Source organism: Bombyx mandarina, chromosome 26 (genome assembly GCF_030267445.1).
Source record: "Bombyx mandarina strain Sakado chromosome 26, ASM3026744v2".
Lineage (NCBI taxonomy): Eukaryota > Metazoa > Arthropoda > Insecta > Lepidoptera > Bombycidae > Bombyx > Bombyx mandarina.
In genome coordinates, this window is record NC_143232.1 from 7,614,377 (window position 1) to 7,640,394 (window position 26,018).

Sequence of the window (26,018 nt, forward strand, 5' to 3'; positions counted from 1 at the left end):
AATGGAAAAATAATTTTTGAAATCGGTCCAGTAGTTTCGGAGCCTATTCGAAACAAACAAACAAACAAATCTTTCCTCTTTATAATATTAGTATAGATATAGATTTATTCCGAAGTCAGCTCGAAAAAGAAGGGGTGCAAAAGTATGTCAACCCAAAATTAAGAGTTTATTGTAAAAAAAGAATTACCAGCAATCGCAGCAATATACTGATTGGTCCTTTGTGTTTTTCCGCCCTTCTCCTCGACGGAGAGCATGTGCATAGTAGGTCTGTCCATCTTCGCGCCTTCTCACCGCCGCATCCTGTAACAAATTTCCAGAAACAATGTTATTTTATGAATCTACTAGCTGACCCGGCAAACTTCGTAGTGCCTCAATCGATAAATAAAAGACCTAAACTTTTGTATAAAATAAACTTAAAACAAAAACAAATGGAATCCGTCCGACGGGGGACACATCAAAGGAAGTTAATTTTATTTAATTCCGAGCACTTTCATACCTTTTAAACCTTCTCTGGACTTCTACAAATAATTCAAGACCAAAATTAGCCAAATCGGTCCAGCCGTTCTCGAGTTTTAGCTAGACTAACGAACAGCAATTCATTTTTATAGATATAGATTAAATTGCATTTAATCATATTAAATTAATTGGAAATAAACAATATATTACTGCAATCAACCCTAACAATGAACCTAAAACTAAAACCCCAAAAATAATAATAATTTAATAACTAAAATATAATATTAAAAGGAGCCCTTTTAGGCAAAGTTCCGAAGATACTGGCAGCGTTCCCCCTTTGAATAGCTAGACTAATGCTTTATCCGAGGTAGCTGCCAGCTCTTTGGTCTCCTGTGATGTCGACTAACTTTTTTGCTATTTCCTTAAAAAGACTTATTTAATATTAATATATTAACTTCTATACAGAGCAGCGTCAAACAACCTAGTCTATTGATTTTTAAATTCTAAATCGCCTATAACTAAATAACCCTAACGCAAAATTTTGCTATTGAAGCGTGGTTTTTTAAATTTTTTTTTTATTTATTGCCTAGATGGTTGGACGATCTCACAGCCCACCTGGTGTTAGTGGTAACTGGAGCCCATAGACATCTACAACGTAAATGCGCCACCCATCTTGAGATGTAAGTTCTAAGGTCTCAAGTATAGTTACAACGGCTGCCCCACCCTTCAAACCGAAACGCATTTCTGCTTCACGGCTGAAATAAGCAGGGCGGTGATACCTACCCCCGCGGACTCTCAAGAAGTCCTACCACCAGTAAACTACAAGTAAATACGATTCGCCAACCTTGGGATCCGTATGCTAATTAAGATAAGTGCACAAACCATTCGCGTTTGAACGTAACTGCGCTGTGAATTATTTGTTTGTCGTATTTATGTGTATTAATTATGAGGAAAACGTGAATACGGTGAATCGCATACCGGCCTCGCGGTGAAACGAAATGTGTTTTTTTTTCCATTCAACGACTCTTTTACTTTATAATCGTTTTAAAGGACAGATTCAAAGCAAATCATTTTTTTTTGTGGAACATAAATGAAAGTACACACTTGTTGAACGTCGAAAAGAACTACCGCCAATTCACAAAACCTAGCCTCCGTCCTGAGAAGAACTGGCAAGAAACTCAGCGGGCATGTCTTTTTTTTTAAATATTAGATTATTATTTTTTTATACTGAATTTTTTTAAATATTCATTTTTACTAGATATATTATAACGTAACAATTATTGCAATATTAAAATACCCAGAGCAACTCATTCTCATGATTCGAAATGATTTGCACTTTTTCAATATATTTATTTGTACGTTGTGACGAATGTTTATTTATTTTTATATTTTAAATCACGCACGGTCATCCGGCCCCAATTTAGGATACCCTGTGTTATCTACGTGAACGCATTAATACGTGAAGCAAAAACTTTGTACTCCTTTTACGAAAATTGCGCGGACGAAAGACTATGAAATTTCCCACACTTATAGAGAATATGGAGAAGGAGTGCAGAATAATATTATTTTTTAAAGTATGCATAAAAATCACTTCAGTGCACCGCGTAGGGCACCGGTGACCTACATGGCTGTCAGCGTGTCAAGCCCGCATGGGTAAGTGTCAAAGTTATGCCTATATCAACCGTGAAGCAACCACGCGTTCAGTGTGCTTAGTGTTAATTTTTAACGTTCTCGTGAGCGTTAAAGTTGACTCAAATTTGTATGCAGTTGGAACAGCGCCCCTAGCGACAAACGTAGGCAAGCGTTCCAACTCCATACAAATTTAAGATAACTTTTACGCTATCGAGATCGTTAAACACGGGACGCCTGGCAGATGTGAAAAATCGACATTATTGTGTAAAAGTAATATGCAGAAAAGAACAGATTGTGATAGGAACTAAATATGTCATAATGATAAAATAAAATATTACGAAAAAATAATTTGTTTTCAAGTAAAACACAGGTTATGTGTACTGTAGTAAGCAACACTGTATACACTACGGAGTATACACTATAGGTATCCGAGCTCAGTGTAGCGAGAGAGATGGCTTAACGCCGGATCGAGTGGGAGAGAATCGCACAGTCGATTGCGCACGACGACGCGTCGCCACGGCATGCGTCGCCACCCCAGAAATCGGTTTTACGTGCGGCTATAGATGTTTCACATCAAAAAAATTGCACTAAGCACACTGTACGTCAAGCACGAGAATCTATCGAATTCGTAGTGTAAATGTATCGAGTCTTCGATACGAAAACGGACCATTACATTAGATGATAGCACTCGATAGTCAGCCTTCGAGATTTACGTTACCGTATGTCAAAACAATTTTCGTGCTTTCGATTATGAGTATAAGTTTCGAGTTTCCAGAACGTGACGATTCGATTGCGAAAGTGAGTAAATTCATTCGTGGCTGCTGAAATTAATTCTTTTTAAGGACGGTGGGGGCGTTGTTTTAATTTTTTTTTATTGCTTATATGGATGGACGAGCTCACAGCCCACCTGGTGTTAAGTGGTTACTGGAGACCATAGACATATACAACGTAAATGCGCCACCGACGTTGAGATATAAGTTCTAAAGTCTCAAGTATAGTTACAACGGCTGCCCCGCCCTTCAAACCGAAACGCATTACTGCTTCACGGCAGAAATAGGCAGAGCGGTGGTACCTCTCCGCTCGGACTCATAAGAGGTCCTAGCACCAGTAATTACGTAAATTATAATTTTGCGGGTTTGATTTTTATTACACGATGTTATTCCTTCACCGTGGAAGTTAATCGTGAACAATTGTTGAGTACGTATTTCATTAGAAAAATTGGTACCCGCCTGCGAAATTCGAACAGCGGTGCATCGCTCAACACGAATGCACCGGACGTCTTATCCTTTAGGCCACGACGACTTCAATACATTTATACATTGCATATCATCCTATATACATTTTGTATCGATCGCATCACGAATAGTTTTTCGATAGTCATTCGTGTTCGCTCCTCCGGCACGAAGGTCGGGACAGCGTTATGCAATATGATCGAGAGTTCAAAGTCACACTACGTGACGGTCGTGTTTACATTGTGACGCCCATGAACTTTAGTGATTTAGAAATCCTTAACGGTGGTGGAACGTATTTGTGTAGCACCACCATTCGATTGGGGGCGCATGACAACCGTTTGATTGAAGAATAATACAGCGGTTATAATAGAGATGGTTCCAACTTGAGGTATGAAAACGGGGTGAAATTGAAATTTATGTCTATGGTCTCAGGCCCATAGTGACAAGTCGGGTCATGGGCTCGTTGGCACATCAAAGTCTATAAATAGGCGTATATAAATGCTATAACTAGCTTTTTTTTAGATTAAAAACGATGAAGGCTGCTCCATGTCCACTGCTGCCAGGTTTTTTTTCCTACCTATGCTGATAGCCTTGAGAGGCTATTTCAGCTTCGCCCTAACGTGAAAGAATAGTGTTCCGCAGAATCTACCACCTGATCGAACCCGCTGAGAAGATCCGGCGAGAAGCTCAGTGGGCTGTGTCTATGGGAAGACACTGGTCTTGCCCAAGCTACGCCAGCATGACCGGTCTTGTGTCGTCCGTGTCCGATTCCTGCGACCTTCAGCAGATCACCGGTCCACCTCAAAACGCCATTTACAATTTAAAAAATAAAAACACTTATTATATTCAAATAAAGCCAATTGTTTAACTTGAACAAATGCGACAATGGTGACCGAAATTCATTATCGATTCAATTCTAGAGTGCATTGAGGTTTTGACAAAAAAACAACAATGAAACGACAATTAAAAAAAAACAGATAAACATCATAAACAAACAAAAGCAGACAAACAAAGTACCGTTTGGCAAACAAGAAAAAAAAAACACCGCTCTTCACAATCTGCCACATTACTGATGTGCAAATGTTTGCCTTAGAATGCTAATAAACGATAAGTGCCATGTTTCACGTTTGAAAATATTTGAAGCATTGTTCTAATTGATAATAATAATGTGCTAGTTTATAATGTGGTATAATAGCGAAATTCCCAATCGGGTCTCGAAGTATAGTCCTTGTTAGCCCGTGTCTCAATCCTCGAAATCGCCTAATTTAGGTTCAGTTTACATTTGAATTTAATATTTCAGTTGGGTCATTTAATAGCAGCCGAAATTTGTAATTGTACCAAGAGATTTATAACTGAAAGCAAGAATAAAACGATAGATTTAAAAAAAATGTGTACAATCCACACGTGGTAGCAGCGAAACGTGGCAGTGACACGTTCGGAAAAACAAGGATGTGGAGAGCCCAAACCACCGGTCATCGTTCTCGTCGAACCCGTCACTTGCGACGATGGGCTCGGCGAGTAAATTAACCCATAGACATAGCCCACTGAGCTTGTCGCTGAATCTTCTCAGAGGGTTGCGTTTCCGATCCGGTGGTAAATTCTGCAAAACACGGTTCTTACTAGGGTTCGTGCTAGCAACAACGTCAGGTTCTTGAGCCTCGTGAGCTTACCTACTAGCCCGGTGACGCTGATATGGTCTCTCTAGACCATCAGCTTAGGTAGGAAAAAAGAAAGAAAAGTAGTAGTAGAAGTGAAAACTTCAAAAATGTTGGCTTGAAGATCATAGTGTAAAATTTCGGGAAGAGGATAGTTATAGGCTTTAGTAATGATCATAGTGATACAAAGTTTGATAATTATTTTACATTTTATTTGTATATACCTATTACATAGATTAATTCAAAATGTATTAAGTACGAATATTAGGTACGAAGCAGAGCACAAAGAGAACCACGAATATAAGAAACACTGTATAATGATTCCTAACTCATTTTCTGTCGCGTTAAATCTTATAAATTTATGTGTCTGTCTCTTTTTACTGTCGCTTTTTCGTTTCATCTACTTTCGAATGACAAAGATGCTAAAGAAGTTATCAGTTCAAAAAAAAAGAAAGCTGTTAATACCTAGTCAGGTCATAAGTATTGTCACACAGTAAAAACTCTTCTTTTAGAATGCTGGCCACAAAAAAGTTTATTGAATTCGAATTTCGAATTGTTCATGAAAATAAAAATGTATACTTTATAGAATTTTACTCATTTTTGAATATGGAGTGGACGCTTAAAGAAGACCGTGTTGCAGTTATTGCGTTGCATCGTTGCGGTTACGCGCCAATTCAAATTTTTAACATACTGAAAAATTTGAATATAACCAAAAGATTCGTTTATCGTACCATCAAACGATACAATGAAGACTCTAGTGTAGATGACAGGTCAAGAAGTGGTCGCCCTCGGTCTGTTAGGACTCCAGCAGTGATAAAAGCTGTGAAGGCGCGAATTCAAAGAAATCCCAAACGTAAGCAGAAACTGTTGGCCCTTCAGATGGGGTTAAGCAGAACCACGGTGAAAAGGGTGTTAAATGAAGACTTTGGGCTTCGGGCATATCGAAGAAAAACAGGACATCGTTTGAATGCTCGTCTAATGGACCTGAGACTGAAGAGATGCCGCGCTTTGTTGAAGCGGTACGCGGGAAATTACCGTAGAAGAGAGCTACAACAAACAAAATGATAAGGTGTACGCACACAGTAGTGAAGAAGCGAGCAACCGTATTCCGCGTGTCCAACGAGGTCATTTTCCATCCTCGTTCATGGTATGGTTGGGAGTTTCTTATTGGGGCTTAACAGAGGTACATTTTTGTGAGAAAGGTGTAAAAACGAATGCAGTTGTGTATCAAAATACAGTCCTGACGAACCTTGTGGAACCTGTTTCTCATACCATGTTCAATAACAGGCACTGGGTAATCCAACAAGATTCGGCGCCAACTCATACAGCGAAGAGCACACAAGACTGGCTGGCGGCGCGTGAAATCGACTTCATCCGGCACGAAGACTGGCCCTCCTCCAGTCCAGATTTGAATCCGTTAGATTACAAGATATGGCAACACTTGGAGGAAAAGGCGTGCTCAAAGCCTCATCCCAATTTGGAGTCACTCAAGACATCCTTGATTAAGGCAGCCGCCAATATTGACATGGACCTCGTTCGTGCTGCGATAGACGACTGGCCGCGCAGATTGAAGGCCTGTATTCAAAATCACGGAGGTCATTTTGAATAAACTTTAGTGTCATAAGAATCTATGTTTTGTTAAGTTCATTTTGGTATATGAATGGTTACATAATGAATAAGCTTGTTTCAATTATTTTACATTAAACATGTGACAGAATTTATGACCTGACTAGGTAATAGAATTATTAAGCGCTGTTTGAATTGACCCTGTTGCTCGATGTCTGGCCACCCCAGACGGTGTTCATTTTGATGACCATAGGCCCGCGTAACCAAGCGCTTTCTCTCCGGCCCATAAAAAGCGCTAATTATGACATGAAAATCTGTTTATCGGAAATGTTCGTTTTTGTAGACACTTATATTAACTATGAAGCGTTTCGAGTGCTTATAATGTCGATGCGTAATGGATGAGATTATAGAACTTAACCAAAAGCAAAAGCCTACAGTTTGTTGAGTATCGATTTGTTAATAAGGGCAGTCGACACAACAACTTTTTTTTTTATTGCCCTTGTAGGCAGACGAGCATACGGCCCACCTGATGGTGAGTGGTTACCGTCGCCCATGGACTTCAGCAATGCCAGGAGCAGAGCCAAGCCGCCGCCTATCTCTGCCCATTTCTGTCGATTTATCGATTATCGGAATGAAATGAAATTAAAGCGTTCTACGTAACAAACAATATTTTGATGAGTGAAATTCTATTTGGTTTAATCGATATTTTTGCAAATTTACACGAGAGCCATTTAATGTTTAAAATTTGGGAAAAAAAATATCATAACAAAAAAACTTCTTCAGCCATTTCAACGGGGTAAACTTGATTGTAGTTCAATTAAAAAAAAGATGTTCGGCGTCGTGGGACACCGGATAGGAACGAAGTTCCTTATTATACAAATATTAATTTTAAGTTCTATTCGAGGTATAAAGAAGTGTGTTGCGCGAACGAACGCTCTGAGATCGTGGTCAGTGAATGATAAAAAAATATGTTATTTTTTGTACGTTATTACAAAGTTAAGTCGTGCACTGTGTTAGTAACGTACGTTATTACAAAGTTAAGTCGTACACTGTGCATTAATAATAAAAATCTTACGTTACGGACGTTTTTTCCCGGTTAGGGTACCCCTCCGCATCGTCCCACAAGGAACTTCGTTTCAACATTGTTATTTTTTTTTTAAATTATACTCGATAATCTCATTAAATAGAAAAAAATATAATTTTTTTTTATTTTTTTATTTCTACATTTCCTATTATAATTATTAAAATAATAATAACCGTCATCACGTAGACTATACATTAGACACTGTATAGACTATACATAAATATTAAAAATCTTACGTTACGGACGTTTTTTCCCGGTCAGGGTACCCCTCCGCATCGTCCCATAAGGAACTTAGTTCCAACAATTCAAACTGTTGTTGCTAATTTCAAATAAAACGCGTCTTTAATTACAAAGATAAATGTCGCGTATAAAGCGTAATGTTGTTTAAACCAAAAGACTTTTCGTCTTTCGGTAGAAAGAGGGATCTCGATTTAAGAAACTCTAGTTCCCGGTTGCTGTTTGTTGCAAAAATCGCCATTTATTCAACCGAAGTCTTTGTCCTTTAATCTCAGAATAAGAGAAATAACAAAGAAAGGATTAACTCATTCACGAGTTTGCTTCCAGTAAATCGTCATCATTATATGAGGCGATAAGATACTAAGACATGGGCTAACTACAATACATTTGTCCTTTTTTACGTCAATTGCTTAAAGAATGTGTCTTTTAAATTAATAATAATACTTAACGAAGTAATGTTAATAAAACCGCTTAATTTCTTTCTAAAAATTATTTTTCAATAAATTATTCTGCCGTGAAGCAGTAATGCGTTTCGATTTGAAGGGTGGGGCAGCCGTTGTAACTATACTTGAGACTTTAGAACTTATATCTTACGGTGGGTGGTGCATTAACGTTGTAGATGTCTATGGGCTTCAGTAACCACTTAACACCAGGTGGGCTGTGAGCTTGTCCACCCATCTAAGCAATAAAAAAAAACATTCAAATAATTTATAGGTTAATAAATAATAAATAGACGTGATCACTAGCAATGCGATCAGATAGATTCCAGGGCCCGCTAATTTTAAGTAAATTTAAGTTTAGAATTTAAATAAAACAATATTTTTATTAAAGACTAGCTGACCCGGCAGACTTCGTAGTGCCTCAATCGATAAATAAAAGAAGACTTAAACTTCTGCATAAAATAAACTTAAAAAAAAAAAAAAAGAAAGGAATCCGTCCGACGCGGCGACGGGGGACACATCAAAGGAAAAACAAAATTGTTATTTTTATTTAATTCCGAGCATTTTCATATTTATCTACCTTTTAAACCTTCTCTGGACTTCCACAAATAGTTCAAGACCAAAATTTGCTAAATCGGTCCAGCCGCTCTCGAGTTTTAGCGAGACTAACGAACAGCAATTCATTTTTATATATCGTCGCTTGAAAGGCAAACGTGACTAAGCGACAATTCGTGAACTTTACAGTAGACTAATTTAAAGTTGAAATACCTGAAAATAAAATTTATTTTAACGAATCCAGCTGTAGTAGAATCTAGCTAGTAGCTGTAGGATTGAAATTATTTTAATAGACCTAGAAATATATATTTTTTACGGATCGAATATGGTTATTGCTATCATTTATGTACAAAGCAGTTATTGTCGCTTAGTCACGTTTGCCTTGTCGATATATAGATAGATAGATAATAATATAACGTTTACGCAAACTTCTCTACATAGTTGTGTACACAAACGTAAGACGCTAGACCTAAAACAAATATTTGAGTAGAATCGATCATAATTTTTCTGATTACTCAGTTTGATAACGCGAATATTATCGGTAGATACGATCTGCAAATATAAGCCGACGAAACATTATTTAAAGATATCAAAGATGAGATTACGTTATAATACTCATTGTAAAAATGAATACATATTTATAAAAAAATCTAATTTTTTTTTTTATCTAATATTTAAAAAAAAAGACATGCCCGCTGAGTTTCTTGCCAGTTCTTCTCAGGACGGAGGCTAGTTTTTGTGAATTGGCTTTAGTTTTTTTTTGACGTTCAACAAGTATGTACTTTCATTTATGTTGAATATTTTTTTTTTATTTGATTTGATTTGAGAGATATAACAATAATAAAATCAAAGATGGCGACCTTTTGTTGCGCGATCACGCAAGCTATGTTTTTATTACTGATACTAGTTTAAATAAATTACATTATTTATTTAATCTGTCAATCACTTGATTTTCACTATATCCTTATAGCTGTGTTTTAAATAAATATATCCTCCTCCTTGCCTCGTATTCCTCACTGCTGAGGGTCGTGACCAACCTTTTGTATCACCTTCGCACGCACGATCTTTTTCCATCTATTCTTGTCTCTGGCGAATAGAACAGACAAGGCTGTATGGGCTTAGATCCTCTTGCCTTTCTTAATAAGGTTGTAGTGTTGACCGCGTTAACCCCCCTACCTCATCCGGGTTCTGACCCCGGAGGGGATCGGATGTCGGGTGTAAGAGTGCAGGGGAGTCGTTTAGTGGGTGGGCCCTAAAATCCTTGGGCCCGCGGTCTGCTCACAACACCATGCAGATCTTTAAGTCTCACATACCCCGCGCGCCCCTTATGTGCGCGGGAACCACGTAGGAGGTTTGGCCTCCGACCCGAAAAAAAAAGGGCCCTCCTCACTATGTGCTCCCCATAGGCGTTGAAAGGAATGGGCGATAAAATACAACCTAGGCGTACTCCTTTGAGAAATTTAAATGTTTTTGAGGTTGTTCTATCGACTCTTACGACTGCCTGACTTGAGCCATACAAGCGATGAGATGATTTGGTACCCCAACTTCTTGTAGAATCCTCCATAAACAACTCCAGTTGACACAGTTGAACGCCTTGCTATAGTCGACTATAAAAGTCTACTACCAGATAAGTGGGCAATAAAACACATATTTGTTATGAGCCGTGGTTTTACAGCGCTGACTTACATTTATACCTCTTGGTTCGAATATGTTAACGACACTCAACGATATCTGGACCGGGCTTTCGATATCTCGATAAGACCGGCTACCGTTTGATGACATAATCCAGCGCCGAACACCTGATAAACTATATGATGCGGCAGTAAATCGTATTGACGGCTGATCTATAGACTTTAATGCGGCTGCTACTGTTCCTGAAAAGCGATAATAGCATCTACATAATCCGGCTGTTCCGGTTGTAGATGTATTAAGTCATTGTTACTGGAACGGTCATATTGAAGGTTAAGTAAAGAGTACTTAAATTAAATAATGCGTCTCTAGTTATTTATAATTCTACGGCTTACTTGTGATGTAATAGAATTAAATGCCAAAACAATTATCGTTTCGCGTGAGACAGGGTTTTCTGTCGCAAAGCATTCGATCATTCGCAAGTCATTCGTCCCGGTTTGAAAGGTGAGTAGCCATTATACGATTATGAGGCAGTCTTATCCCGGTCATGGTCAAGGGATTGAGGCCGCACGCTACCGTCATTATAGAGGGCAACAGGAGGAAGGGTCTGCGACCGAGGCCGTCGTTGTCTCCCGGACGTAAGCTGGAAGAGCAACCCAGTCGGGGGAGTGTCGCGTTCTGACCTAGCAGGGTATCCCGGAACACCAGCGTCACCACCCAGATGGCCTGACGGGAAAACGAACTGCCGTGGATCTGGTTGTAGTGTAAACACTAGCGGTCAATCACGAAAACCATCTTACTCTGCCTGGGTTCTACCTAAGATTGACGGCGGGTGAGAGAGTGCAAAGGCAGTCTTTTGGTAGGTAGGCATTTAAAACTTCCTTCAGTTTGCTCCCAACATCTGCAGACCGTAAAGACCCCCATACCCTACCACAAACTAAGGTTCTAAACTTCATTCGGGTCCTCTTCCAACAAAACACATCCTTTCCAATGATTTTTCCTGATTTATCCTTAATTGTCGACTTCGTTTTCGTCTAATTTGATGATCGGGACAATGTGGCCAATTCTTCCTAGATACATGCAAAGAATCTTATCTTTTACTCATTAAACTGTAATCCAATCAATTTTCGTTGTTACCGTTACTGCCTGTACGCGAAATTATCTCATTTAATATCTAACTGCGTCGTCAGGCTCAAGTTGCGCTTTGCGCTGTCACGACTCTTAGAACTTTTTGGACCTAACTGTGATGTGTTCTACGAGCAATGTGGTGTGTCTACTGCCACTTCAGCTACACCATTCTGAAAGCTATGTCGGTCACTTTGATTCTCCTTTAACTCTTGTCTTTCCTAATTCGATGTAGGTTCAGAATATGTTCTTCGACCGGCTAGTGCTTAAATTGTTTATAGAAGGGTTTGACGTTTATGATACAATGGTATTCTATCGTCATAGAAGGGATCTGTAAGTTTCTTAAAAAAAATTGTTGGCGCTCTTAGATTCCAATCCAGACACCGTTGCATAGCTCAATACGAGCAAACCGAAAAAAAACAAAATTGTATTTATTAATGATTAGTCACACCAGTACGCTTTATTGGCCGAATTGATTTAACTTTGATCCAGGATAACCAAACTCAGGATCTTCTGCGAGGCAAATCTGAATATTGATTTAGTTCATTCGGTTAACCAGGCTTGGATTGTCTTAGCCTTGGATTGAAGAAATGGGAAACAGACACAAAGTAATACTCATTGCGACACGACAAAAACAAATTACCTTTAATTACTGAACCTACAAGGAAAACAGTGAAATCTACAAATACGTACAACCCAACCACTTACAAGGAAATCTGGAAGATTCTACAAAAAGTCCTCTGAATAATGCAATTATTAGAAATTTCGAAAAACCCATTCAGGTCGTAACAACGATTAGTGTGCACAGAATGATCTCAACCTAACCAAGAATCAATGAACTAATTGACTCGGCTAAAAAAGATCGAATCAAAGAAATACGTGTAATGAATTTACTCTCGCGTCAATGGCCAGAGCAATTGCGCTGTTAAATGAATTTCTGTTCAAAACCCAGGATGCTGACGTGTCTGCTGATAGTTGGGGAATACTTTTGTCTAAAATAATGTTATTTTTAGCATAATAATATTACTTATCTATATATATAAAAATAAATTGCTGTTCGTTAGTCTCGCTAAAACTCGAGAACAGCTGGACCGATTTGGCTAATTTTGGTCTTGAATGATTTGGGGAAGTCCAGAGTAGGTTTAAAATGTAGATAAATATGAAAGCGCTCGGAATTAAATAAAAATAACAATTTTGTTTTTCCTTTGATGTGTCCCCCGTCGGACGGATTCCTTTTGTTTGTTTTAAGTTTATTTTATACAAGAGTTTAGGTCTTTTATTTATCTATTGAGGCACTACGAAGTCTGCCGAGTCAGCTAGTACTTAATAATTTTAATAATGTTTTTTTGTGTTAACGAGTTAGGCGTTTTGGTGCAAACTGTACGCCTGACTTTGTATTGAATTGAATAAATAAATAAATGATAAGACGTATCGAAGCGACAATTGACGTATCTGTTTTTTTTTCATTGCACAAAAGAACAATCGTTTTACGAGTAAAACAATGACAATAAATTTATTCCTTTAGAAATGAAAACAATACTGTTATGAATAAATAGGTACGTAATTTGTCACGTCACAACGCCCTTGACGTCTGTAATGTTAATCTGAATTATTTATAGGCTGATTTACATATCGAGTGAAAGATTTTATTTGAAGTTAAAGTTACTGGTACGGTATATTAGGAACCAGTTCGGGTAGGTACCGCTGTCTTGCCTATTTCCGCCGTAAAGCAGTAATGCGTTTCGGTTTGAAGGGCGGGGCAGCCGTTGTAACTATACTGAGACCTTAGAACTCATATCTCAAGGTGGGTGGCGCATTTACGTTGTAGATGCCTATGGGCTCCAGTAACCACTTAACACCAGGTGGGCTGTGAGCTCGTCGTCCTATGTAAGCAATAAAAAAAAGACTTCGCCCTAATGTCTCAAATGTTGACAGCACGCACGTGATGAAATACGGCGTCTATGAAATTAGTTAGTACTAGCCGTACCCGTCCGCTTCGCTTCTCACCCCCACAAAGATTCTCATAATTAATGCCCCCGCAACTGGTGTAGGGAGTCTAACACTCATATAAATATTAGCCTATCCATCAAGTACATTTGCTACATGGATACCAAGTTTCAAGTCAATCGAATGCACGGTTCAGTAGTTATAACGGAACATCCGTAAAAACCACTGTAGATTTATATATTAGTATAGACTAGAGGTCCCGCAGTAGTCGAAATTCGACTATAATTAATTGGAATTGTACACTATTATGATTGTGTTTTATACTTCCATAATCACAAATTTCGCCATATTAATAAAGACAAACAATATTTAATCTATTCTTAATTTGACCACAGACGTCAAGAACAAAAGTTTGACAATAAATAGTATACATGCGTGTGTGCGTCAAATACATGGTATGTAGTGTGTGTAATGTTTTCTTTATTGATTTAATGTATCTTTTAGGCATTCTTTTAAAAAAAATATTAGCATTGTGCACTTCTTCTCTATATTCTCTATAAGTGTGGGAAATTTCATACTCCTCCGTCCGCGCAATTTTCGTAAAAAGGGATACAAAGTTTTTGCTTCACGTATTATAATTTTTTTTAAATATTTACTAACAATCACGCCACGTTAACTGGTCCCGTGCTAAGTTCGTAAAGAACTTGTGTTACAAGTACCAGATAACGGAAATAAATATAATATTTTTATTATACACATACATATATTTAATATACACCCATAACCCTGAAAAGACATTTATATTTATCATACAAATATCTTTCCTTGGCGGGATTCGAACCCGCGATCCCCTTGTGTAGTGACCATGTCACTTACCACTACACCAGACGGCCGTTTAAGTAATATTAGTATAGATATATATTAAACGCACTCAGCTTTCTTTCTTCTTTTCCCTCCACTTCGTATAAACCATTTTTTCTTTGATTTCTATTCACAACAGAGTCAAGGCACAAAATTAAATCGATTTTTTTTAAAATAATTCTAATGATTACTTCTGTCTTAACACTATTACTTACGGAATTTTCGACTATCAATGTAAAAGCTATAAGGTCGAATATTATTGGCAAGTCAAATTAATAGTTGTTGCAGGTTTTATCAAAGCAGGTTTTCGGTATTGATTTAATCAGCTATTTTATTTTCGTTGGCCTTGTTATCTCTTGACCCAATTATAAGCCACAGCTTTTTTTTACTTTTTGGCGGGAACTCGAACAGTGAGGTCTTATTTGATTAATTTAGTACTTCTTCGTGTAACATTGGTGGCTTTTTAATCATTCAAATAAAAGTACACCAGTATAGGTTAATATAACAAAATCGCCGCCATAAATTCTTGGGTTCTCCGGTCTATAGAAATTGCTGTAAATTCCCATAATTTTACGGAGTGAAAATTTTTCATTTCACCTCACAAAACCATTTCATTGAACTTTGTTTTAAAATCACGATCATTCAAATCAAATAATTAAAAAAACAATGAAATTTGTTTCATTTCACTTCATTTCGTTACGTTCCGTTTTATGTTACCTAAGATCATAAACCCAAATAAAAATTTGGCTAAAAGGTCAGAATCCAGACAGTTACATAAGTAAAATAAAAATAGACTTTTTTTATTTGGTTGTCTGTTGTTATGCAGTAAATAAAATACATAGATCACACGCAAGCGAAGGCCACTACCCACACGAAAGCAAACTCAATTGTATTGCATAACGGTCGCAGCGGAACGTCATTCCTCTCCGAGCAAAATCTGGAATAGCTAGCAGGGTACAACTCACGGAACACTTTAACACACACACACACACACATATATATTATTGCTTAGATGGGTGTACGAGCTCACAGCCCACCTGGTGTTAAGTGGTTACTGGAGCCCATAGATATCTACGACGTAAATGCACCACCCACCTTGAGATATAAGTTCTAAGACCTCATGTATAGTTACAACGGCTGCCCCACCCTTCAAACCGAAACGCATTACTGCTTCACGGCAGAAATGGGCAGGGTGGTGGTACCTACCCGCGTGGACTCACAAGAGGTCCTACCACCAGTGAAATATGTTTAAATCACCAAGATTCATAAGCGAAGCAGTTGTCATTGAGTTGTTAGGTCTCCTTTGGAGGCGCTCGGGTAGCTGTTAGCAAATCCATCCTTCCTGGTTGAGCCACAATAGATTTTGAGGAAAAAATTAGAAAGAAGGCTGCGATTCAAATAAAACAGATTGTAGTGATCAATACTGACGACCGCGGTATTATATCTCAATCAATTTCTCAAGGTAATTATGGTCGTAAAAATAACTAGAAGCTTTGCTGCCAATCATGATGCTTATTCTTTGCTTAGGCTTTCCTTGGTGATATATTTTGAATGAAGCATTACTGGTGGCCTGGAGGCCTTTGTCACCAGGACAGGTAGGCAAGCACGGGCTCAACCAGGAGGGGTGCGATTTGCTGAGAGCTAACCGAGCGCCTCCGAAGGAGACCTAACAACACAAGAGCAACTGCTTGACGATTGAATTGTATTAAGTAGTATAGAGATTTTCACATCAAATATTCATGAGCGACGACTTTCTCTTTCTGATGTCAATACACTTCAGTAACACGAGATGGACGGTTGTATGCAAGAGGTCTTTACGCGTCTAAATTAAAAATAAACGCATCTAGTTAATTGCCATAGTGTTTATCTGATTAACATTGTCCGTTTCAATATGAATGAAGAAACATACGAATCAGAGTTATAAAGTCCTTCAAACGCTATTAACAGACTGAGGCGTGTGATCGCTTAGGCATAATGAACATCCAATTCAATAATTGATGCCCACGTCTAAGAATTCGTTCGAAAAATATTCCAGTTAATTTTGTTCGTTCCTTTATAGCGACTACAGCGGTGTTAGCTCACGTATTATAATAGATGTGTGCAACTATATATCGAATAAGATTTTTTTATTATTATTGCTTAGATGGGTGGACGAGCTCACAGCCCACCTAGTGTTAAGTGGTTACCGGGGCCCATAGGCATTCGCAACGTAAATGCGCCACCCATTTTGAGATATAAGTTCTAAGGTCTCAAGTATAGTTACAACGGCTGCCCCACCCTTCAAACCGAAACGCATTACTGCTTCACGGCATAAATAGACAGGGTGGTGGTACCTTCCCGCGCTGACTCACAAGAGGTCCTAACATCAGTAAATTATTATTTTCCAATATCACAAGAATTTTTTTTTATAACAAAACAGAGAAAATGTAATAAATAAAAGGATCTAACTCTAGAAGTCTTGCTGATTATAGTATAATTTCGACCACTGGGCGAACACTAGGCTCTTGTTAACTAATTCGATAATATTAATCGCAATGAAACACGACTAGAAATAAAGTAATGCGCCTAGTCAATGACCTTGCGTGGCGCGGGGGGCTGCCAATTACATTCACGCGGCTGGGAGCCATGAATAGGGAATCTAATAAAATGACAAATTCGTATTATTTTTTTCTACTAAACAACATTAACACTTTAAAATAGTTTGTATAAAGGTGATCTTCAGTAAGCTCACTCGCTTTTGGTTAAGTATTTTGAAAAGTTATGTGGCATTAAATTATTTTTTTTAATATTTTTTTTGCCCTTGTAGGCAGACGAGCATACGGCCAACCTGATTTTGAGTGGTTACCGTCGCCCGTGGACTTCAGCAATGTCAGGGGCAGAGCCAAGCCGCTGCTTACCGCTGACAGACCCAAGCCGCTGCCTACCGCTGATTTTCATTTAAGTAACTTTTAGAATACAAGCATTGGTTTTTCTTTATCGAGAGCGGTTCTCTTGTAATTTAAACGGAACCCAGAATTCATACTTAATTTACAAACGCAGCGTTTTAAACATTCATGCAATAACAAACAGGTGAATGTGTCCTTCGACCTGTACCCACATCCGGCGCGGACGCATGCATTAATGCATTCCAATGTGGAGCGTTTATTAAAATACATGTTGATCTATATTCAGTGATTGCACTGACAACTTCAGCCCACTGAGTTTCTCGCCGGCTCTTCTCAGTGGGTCGCGCTTCCAATCCGGTGGTAGATTCTGCGAAGCACTGCTCTTGCTAGGGCTAGTGTTAGCTAATTCTTTCAGGTTGAGCCCTTAGCTCACTTACCCGTCCGGGCGTAGCTGTAATAGCTTCTTAGACTACCAGCCAATAGGTAGGAGAAAAAAAAAACAATTTTGAACCAGCTAATCATGTCAGCCTTGTTAGAAGTTAAGAATCTATACTAATATATAAATCTATAGTGGTTTTTACGGATGTTCCGTTATAACTACTGAACCGTGCATCCGATTGACTTGAAACTTGGTATCCATGTAGAAAATACATGTACTTAATGAATAGGCTAATATTTATATGAGTGTTGGACTTCTTACACCAGGGCAGGGGCGTTAATGATGAGAATCTTTGTGGGGGGTGAGAAATAATAATGTTAATTTTAAATGGCCAGCGAAGCGGACGGGTACAGCTAGTAGTTCGTTTATATATATTTATCTACCTAATGGCTGATAGTCTTAGGAGCTATTCCAGCTGCTCGCGGATCGGTAGGTGGAAGATGATGAGAAAATGAAGTAAGATTAGCAAAGTCCTCGTGGCCTAAGTGATAAGAAGGCTGGTGCATTGGTATCAAGCGATCCGACTATGCCAGTGTTCGAATCCCGCAGGCAGATACCAAGTTTTCTAATGAAATACGTAGGTACTTAACAAAGCTCATGAATGATTATTTCCATGGTGAAGGAATAATAACGTGTAATAAAAATCTAACCCGCGAAAATTATAATTTGCCTGGTTTCTGATGGTAGTCTTGTGATCCCGCACGGGTTACCTACCCGTAATGCGTTTCTGTTTGAAGGGTGGGACAGCCGTTGTACTGTTAAAACTGAGACCTTAGAACTCAAGGCTCAAGATGGAAGTGTGGCATTCTCGATCAAGTCTATGGTGTCCGGTGACTACTTAATAGCAGGTGGGCCGAGAGCTCGTCCACCTGTCTTACCAATACATAAATAAATACAATAATCGAATACAAGGTTCGACGTCGCCCTAAACACGTCATTACGGATCCTCCCGATCTATTAACGGTGCTTTTAGGGACCACAAGCACCGGTCACCGTCCTCGCTGAGCCCGTCGCTTGCGACGTAGGGCTCGACGAGTAAATTAACCCATAGACACAGCTCACGCATAACCTTTTTAGATTTCCCGAAGCAACTTAAATAAATAAAAAACATATTATCAAAATTGTCTTATTTTCCGAAAGCTCTATTCGTTTTTTTGAATACTTTCACGCCGTCTCAGTCGTTTGCGTCCCTGACCATGAAATTTGAAAAAATATTCGAACATCCATTTTCTTAAAATCAATATATCGCGGCACATTTTTCAAATTAACAGATTTCAAAATATAAATTCCACCACCTATCCCGGATGAGATTTAAGTCTCATTTAGTATAACACCGTTTTTACCTTTTACTTTCAAGGGTTGAGGCTGTCCACTGACATTAAGCTCGCAGAATTATCAAGTTTTCTTTAGGAGACGTCGAACGGAGAAATCATGATTTAAACATTAATATGTCGCCAAAACCCGTTTTATGTTCCAATTTCTCATAGGCTACACTTATAACATGTGTATTGTGTGATTTGAGTTTTATCTTTAGGTGTTCGAATTCAAATAAAACTTGTTTATGAACTACCTTCATTCAACATAATGAATGATTTAAAAAAAAAACTATTACGCGTGCATACGGATCCTTTAATTTTACAAAAATAAAAATTTTTTTTTTTTAGTCATAAAATCTTCAGAATTCGACATATAAACGAACTATTTTGAACAACAAACTCACCACGTATATCGAGTAATTGATACTATGATTCGAACAACCACACTGTCCACTACACAGTCCAAATACAACTGATAAGCATTCGAATTACGTAACGCAAGAATTGAAAAAAAAAAAACAAAACGCACAGTCGATGTGGGACTATGCGTGCGCGTCGCGGGACGTATTTACGAACACTGACCGGTTTAGTGACGCGGCTGGACGCGGCTAAAGGCGGGAATGAAACTATTCCATAAATATTTGAATAATAAGTAACGTGACCATTGTTTTTTCGTGTCAAAGCGGGACGCGCCTACGGAATTTCGTATATAAATAAATATATAGGGTATGTCGGGTAAGATGTAATGATTAAGTGCAAAATAAAAGATATGGTTTAAAAAATTACTTCAAATAATTTATTATTGTATTTTACCATCACTGACATCTTAATCCTTACATCAACTTGCCCTTAAAATAATATTTATAAATTACTATTATCAATATTATCGTCCATAATTATTAATAAAATATTTTGTGTCTGATGCCTGATGAAGGTCTAATAAAAGACCGAAACGTTGCAAAAATAATAATGTAATTTGTTATTATGATCCTATCTTGTCCACATTCCTGAGATACAAAATATTTTATTAATATTTATAAATAATTTTGCAACAAAAACTACTTTTCTACAGCAAAATTAGAGTTACTTTAGTATGTATTTTGTAATATAATAAGGATTTGGGATAAGTAAGTATTCGGTTAGTTTCTAATAAACACATCCACAACGGATAAATGAAAGCGGGAAATTTTTTGTTCTCGTTGGGGACAGCGGGACGGACAGCCTGAAAACGGGACAATCCCGCCCGAAGCGGGACGTATGGTCACGTTAGTAATAACTCAAACCTCTTGGCTCGCAATGTTTTTTTTTAGTAAAGTTTTTTTTCTAGATTTTATTCCTCATTTAAATCTATCAAATGTGTAATCTATAAAATCCAAACTTAATTAATTCAACGTATTTAATAAATAATGGTATTTATAAACTATGTAGATTATTGTAAAATGTAACTTCGTCCAAAGACGCCAGTAACAGAGGCACGGGAAAATGCGTGATGATGACCGATTAGTATGTATTTAATATAGGTACGCTACATATTATATACAGTCAAACCTGGATAAGCGAGAGTTCAAGGGAGCACAATCTCATTCTCGCTTATAGAGGTTTCTCACTAACCCGAGTTTCTCGCTAATGCTCCCTCTAAATTTCGATTCGCGATTTTCCGCATTCAAACGCAATCACTATTTTAAGTTTATCACTTAATGACAGTACTTTAATTTTCCGTTTTGACATGATGCAGAACAGAACTTTCGTTCGCAATTGACTAACGATAAACTGAGTAAGGCCGACAAACAGGACGGTACACAGGCACACGTGTCCAGTCGAAAAGAATGCGATAAATAACAATTTTATTTAGTTCCACGAAATCGAATAGGTTCAATATTGACGAGAAAAAAATACAAAAACAATGGTAGGAAGTTCCACAAAAGTTAAGAATGAGTCATAAAATAGCAGATGTTAAATTTGTAATTTGTTTTGTCATTTGTTCCTTCTAAATAATATAAATAAATAAAGCTCGACTGTCGCTTATAGAGGTATAGATAAGTAGCACTCTCACTTACGGAGGTCCATGAGGGAAAAACGACTCTCTCTTACACAGTTTTCTGTTTCTCGCTAATAGAGGTTTTGGGAGCTTAAAATGACGGGTCCTGGCTATTACTCTCACTTATAGAGTTTTCTCACTTATCCAGTTCTCGCTTATCCAGGTTTGACTGTACATTATAATAACCATGTATAGTAATTATCACACTATGTGTACTCGCTGTTCTACCCGGGTTGTTTTAATTTTTCAGAGACTAAATAACACAGCGATAAAAATAAATAATGAAAACAACAGAGATTCTTTATTTTTGGGGTTTACATTTTTTTTTTCCTTAGGGGGGTGGACGAGCTCACAGCCCACCTGGTGTTAAGTGGTTACTGGAGCCCATAGACATCTACAACATAAATGTGCCACCCACCTTCAGATATAAGTTCTAAGGTCTCAGTATAGTTACAACGGCTGCCCCACCCTTTATACCGAAACGCATTACTGCTTCACGGCAGAAATAGGCAGGGTGGTGGAACCTACCCGTGCGGACTTACAAGAGGTCCTACCACCAGTAAGTTTTTTTTGTAGTTATAGAATCAGTAACGACGTGAGCTTGAATAAAAGCCTTATTTCAAAACCATAAACAAACACTTTCATTTTTATTTAAACAGATACGCATAGCTTATAAAAGAATTTAATGAAACCAAGTAGTCGATTATTGTTAGTAGCTAATTTGTCAGTTTAGCTAAAATACGTCTTAAGATATATCATATCATATACACCGGTTTGCCTAAAACCACTCGTTAGCCAACTATGTGTCTATGCCAGATTCCTTTCACAAAATGAAAAAAAAAACTGTAGAAAGGTTAAACGCAAATAAACGGGAAGCGAAAATGAACAAACAAAGAATGTCACCAGTATTATTTTTTATCTAAAAGTCGATTATTCAAACGTTAATTTCTGCTGGATAAGGCAGATGAAAGCTGTATTGAAATAGTTCAGCGTGAAATTATGATTTAACGTTCAATTATCTAAACCGGCCATGAATGAACTGAAAAAAAAAACGTGGACAATAATTAATTGATTTCGTGATTTTTCGTGACTAACCGCTAGACTATAGCCCCGATTTTAAATATCTCAATGATATCTGACTCTTCAAAATAAATTTGTGGTCCCGTAGTAGTCGAAATTCGACTATAATTAATTGAAATTATAAGTTTCAACATTATTATTGTCGTATTGTTATAGATTTCGCCAAGACTACACTATAGACAAATACTCGTAATATTAAAGATAAACAATACTAACCTATTCTCAATTTGACTACAGACTTTAAGCAATAACAAAAGTTTGACAATAAGCAAAGAGTGTGTGTGTGTGTGTGTGTCAAATACATGGTAGTGTGTGTAATGTTTTCTTTGTTGATTTAATGTATCTTTTGTGCATTATTTAAAAAAAATATTAGCATTGTGCACTTCTTCTCTATATTCTCTATAAGTGTGGAATATTTCATACTCCTCCGTCCGCGCAATTTTCGTAAAAAGGGATACACAGTTTTTGCTTCACGTATTAATATATAGATTCTTCTTCAATTCTTTCTATTTTGTTATTTTCAAAATTGATGTTCGTATTTTGTCATAAATGGAATGTTTATATAAGGAAAAAGCTGAATAGACAGAAATGAAAAATAAATTAAAGCTATGATAAACTGACAATGAAATCTAAATACGAGACTTTTTGGCGGGAACGCGAGGAGTGAAGTATGTGATTTGTTTTATTTTGACTATTTAGTGTTTCTTCGGGTTTAAATATGTAATAACGGTGGTTTATTAACTGTTTAATATCTGTGTAAGTGCACAAATGTGGGAAAATGAAACAAAGCGTGGACGTGACTTCTCGGGATCCTCCAAAAAGTCCACTGAAAAAATCTCAGTAAAATGGTGGTCATTGTAGGTATACGACAAAGGGAAGATCTTCCACCGAGCGGCTGATATTGCTCGGTAGACCGACGGTCCTAATGTTTTTTTCCCTACCTATCCTGATAGCCTTGAGAGTCTATTTCGCGTTTATTATACATAAGTGCTTGTCCTCCCTGCATTTTATAATCTCTGTTCACTGATTTATCTAATTCCAGTTTACATTTTTTCAACAGCCTAACGTTGTTCTTGCCGTGTGATTGATAATGACGCGCGAGGACACTGAACTTCAGTTCAATATTGTCCAAGGACTCTCGCAGCGAAACATAACAGAGCTTAATAAGTCAATGATAAGATAAGACGTACATAAAAAGGTAGTATACAGTATGATTCTTTATAATGTGCACATATCGAAATGAGGGAATCTATTCTTAATTTTATCGAGGGAAAACTATTTAAAAAATGCTAATTTTTTTCTTCTGGAAATTTAAAATTTTTTGTTCACTACTGCGACTCCGGTGTAAACAAAATGGTGTAACTTTTGAACTAAATTATCTATCGCTGTTAAACAAATCCCATAATGATTGGAAGTATTTAGGCGTCCTCGTAAAATAAAAAAGTTGGAGAAATCCTCCCCTCAATTGAAAATAAACATGTTTTTTTAGCATAAATCTGTTATTTTTTCATAAATTTTTAAAACAATCCTAAAACTTCTCAAAAAGGCGCCTCCTTTTCCTACTTTTTATTACATAAATATTACATATTATTTTTATTACCCATTAGTAAAAATTTCATGTCTATAACTCAAACATAACATTTTCTGCTAAGTGTTTAAAAAAGGCACCCCGAATGTGCCAATTATATAACTAGCCAATGACATCACAAACAGTTTTTTTTATTTTATTTATTCGTTTCGACAAAGTTTCGTTTGACATAGCGTAAATAGAATATTATGCAACTGGAGTATCAAACTGTTCCTTTTGTTCCCTACCTATGCTGATAGTCTTGAGAGGCTATATCAGCGTTACCCTAGCGTGTAGGCGGCTCTCGGGGCTCAAACCCGAGGTGTTGCTAACACTGTCCCTAGCAAGAGCAGTGCTTCGCAGAATCTACCACCAGATCGGAAACGCGATCAACTGAGAAGATGCGGCAAACTTCCAAAATCCGGGAAACTTAGTGGGTTGTGTCTGATTATTGTCTGTTTAGCAACATGCTTATAATCCCTCTTACCCCGCTCGAGGCTTAGCGTCGGGAAGGATCGGACACTTGGGCGAGAGTGCAAGGGTGTCGTTTAGTAGGTAGGGCCCTAAATACCATCCTTAGGCTCGCGGTCCGCTCTCGACATCTGTTGACCGTCCAGTCTCTCATACCACGCGTGCCCCCTGTGTACGGGGACCTCGTAGGAGATTCGGCACCAAGCTCAGAAAAAAAAACTGCTCACCATAAACGCTAAGACAACACTTCTGAGTCTCTACTGAGTTGGATGCGTCTTCCTGGAAGCACATTCTATCTAATTCGGAATTTCAAAGAAAGTACTTGCTTCTTCTAAAGAATCTTTTCCTGTGTTTTACATAAAGGAACTTAACGTAATGCGAATCGAACAATAAATGCTGATAAAAGCAACAAATAAAAACTGTTTTAAATTTGTGTAAAAAAACTCGGAACTTTTAAACCAACTGTTCTGCGTCTGCTAAATCAAGACAAAAAGAAGCAGATGAAACACACAGAATCCAATTTCCCCGCACGCACTACATCAAGAGGAAGAACCAAATTCAACCGTTCCCGTACCTGCTAAAACGGAAAGAACACTAAACTCAGTCATCGTCAACGTCGAGTCTCTCAGCTCTTTCACTCACCAACACCACCAACGTCTACTGAAACTACATTGACAGGAACCGTACATCGTTCAAGAAATAATTATGTCGATTTCTGTTACTAAAAGCGCCAGAATATCTGGTAGACTCTGGGAAAGACGAATCCGAAGATAAATTGAGAGTGAATCGTATTTCTAAAACAACCCTCAGACACAGCCCACGGAGTTTCTCGCCGGATCTTCTCAGTGGGTCGCGTTTCCGATCCGATGGTAGATTCTGCGACGCACGGCTCTCGCTAGGATTCGTGTTAGCTACAACCTCAGGTTTGAGCCCCACGAGCTCACCTACTAGTTCGGTGAATCTAGAATAACCCCTCGAGGATACTAGAATAGGTAGGGGGAAAAAAAGTTCACAATATTGTGCAAGACAATGTGCAAGACAAATAAAAACTGTTACTGGTGGTAGGACCTCTTGCGAGTCCGCACGGATAAGCACCCTGCCTATTTCTGCCGTTAAGCAGTAATGCGTTCGTTTTGAAGGGTGGGGTAGCCGTTGTAGCTATACTGAGACCACAGAACTCATATCTCAAGATAGTAATCTCATAGATGTCTATGGGCTCCGATAACCACTCCTAATAATAGGTGGGCCGTGAGCTCGTCCACACACCTAAGCAATAAAAAAAAAGAATGTAATTAAATTATTGCTTGTATCACATTAAAATTTTAACACTGCATCACAATCAAGACCTCCATTCTAAAGTGAAAGTCATTGTCGTTTATTCCAAATACCTTTGGCGCTTATGAAATTAATTCGGCAAAAAGTCCGTGCAACTCTCTGAGTTCCAATGAATGCTATAAGTGACGAAAGCGGGTAGTTTTCAAGTTATAAATTGATAATTATGTCTAAACAAATATGGCAACTATTTTAGACGAATCAACCGCTACTCAATGCCGTATTCCGAGCACGTAATAAGACGTAACGAAAAATACTAGCAACACACGTTCAAAGTGCAATGTCCGGCTTGAATGCGATATCAATAAAAACATTGAATACGCTACCCGATATGATTAAATAGTGTTCCGGAAACACCCAACTAAGCTAAACATAATTCTAAATATCGCATCTTTCAAACCGGAACCCAGATAAGATAAGTTGTTATGGGACAATCTGAGCCGCCATTGTTATGGCTTGTTAGCCGAAATA

The 26,018-nt window shown here is 37.9% G+C and overlaps 1 protein-coding gene across 3 annotated transcripts in view; it reads right to left on the reverse strand.

The window, feature by feature from the left end:
• LOC114241532 (facilitated trehalose transporter Tret1-2 homolog) overlaps positions 1 to 19,687 on the reverse strand; it is a 33,937-nt gene extending 14,250 nt beyond the window's left edge. The window contains exons 1-2 of one of the 3 annotated variants that reach the window (XM_028172387.2): positions 19,464 to 19,687; positions 188 to 300 (exon numbers count right to left, since the gene is read on the reverse strand). In XM_028172387.2, coding sequence (XP_028028188.2) covers positions 188 to 275 — 88 coding nt within the window. In that variant the 5' untranslated portion in view covers positions 276 to 300; positions 19,464 to 19,687. Of the gene's footprint in view, positions 1 to 187; positions 301 to 1,300; positions 1,327 to 19,086 lie in introns of those variants that run through there. The other 2 variants (XM_089738796.1, XM_089738797.1) reach the window with 2 other exon arrangements.
• Between the last annotated feature and the right edge of the window lie 6,331 nt (positions 19,688 to 26,018).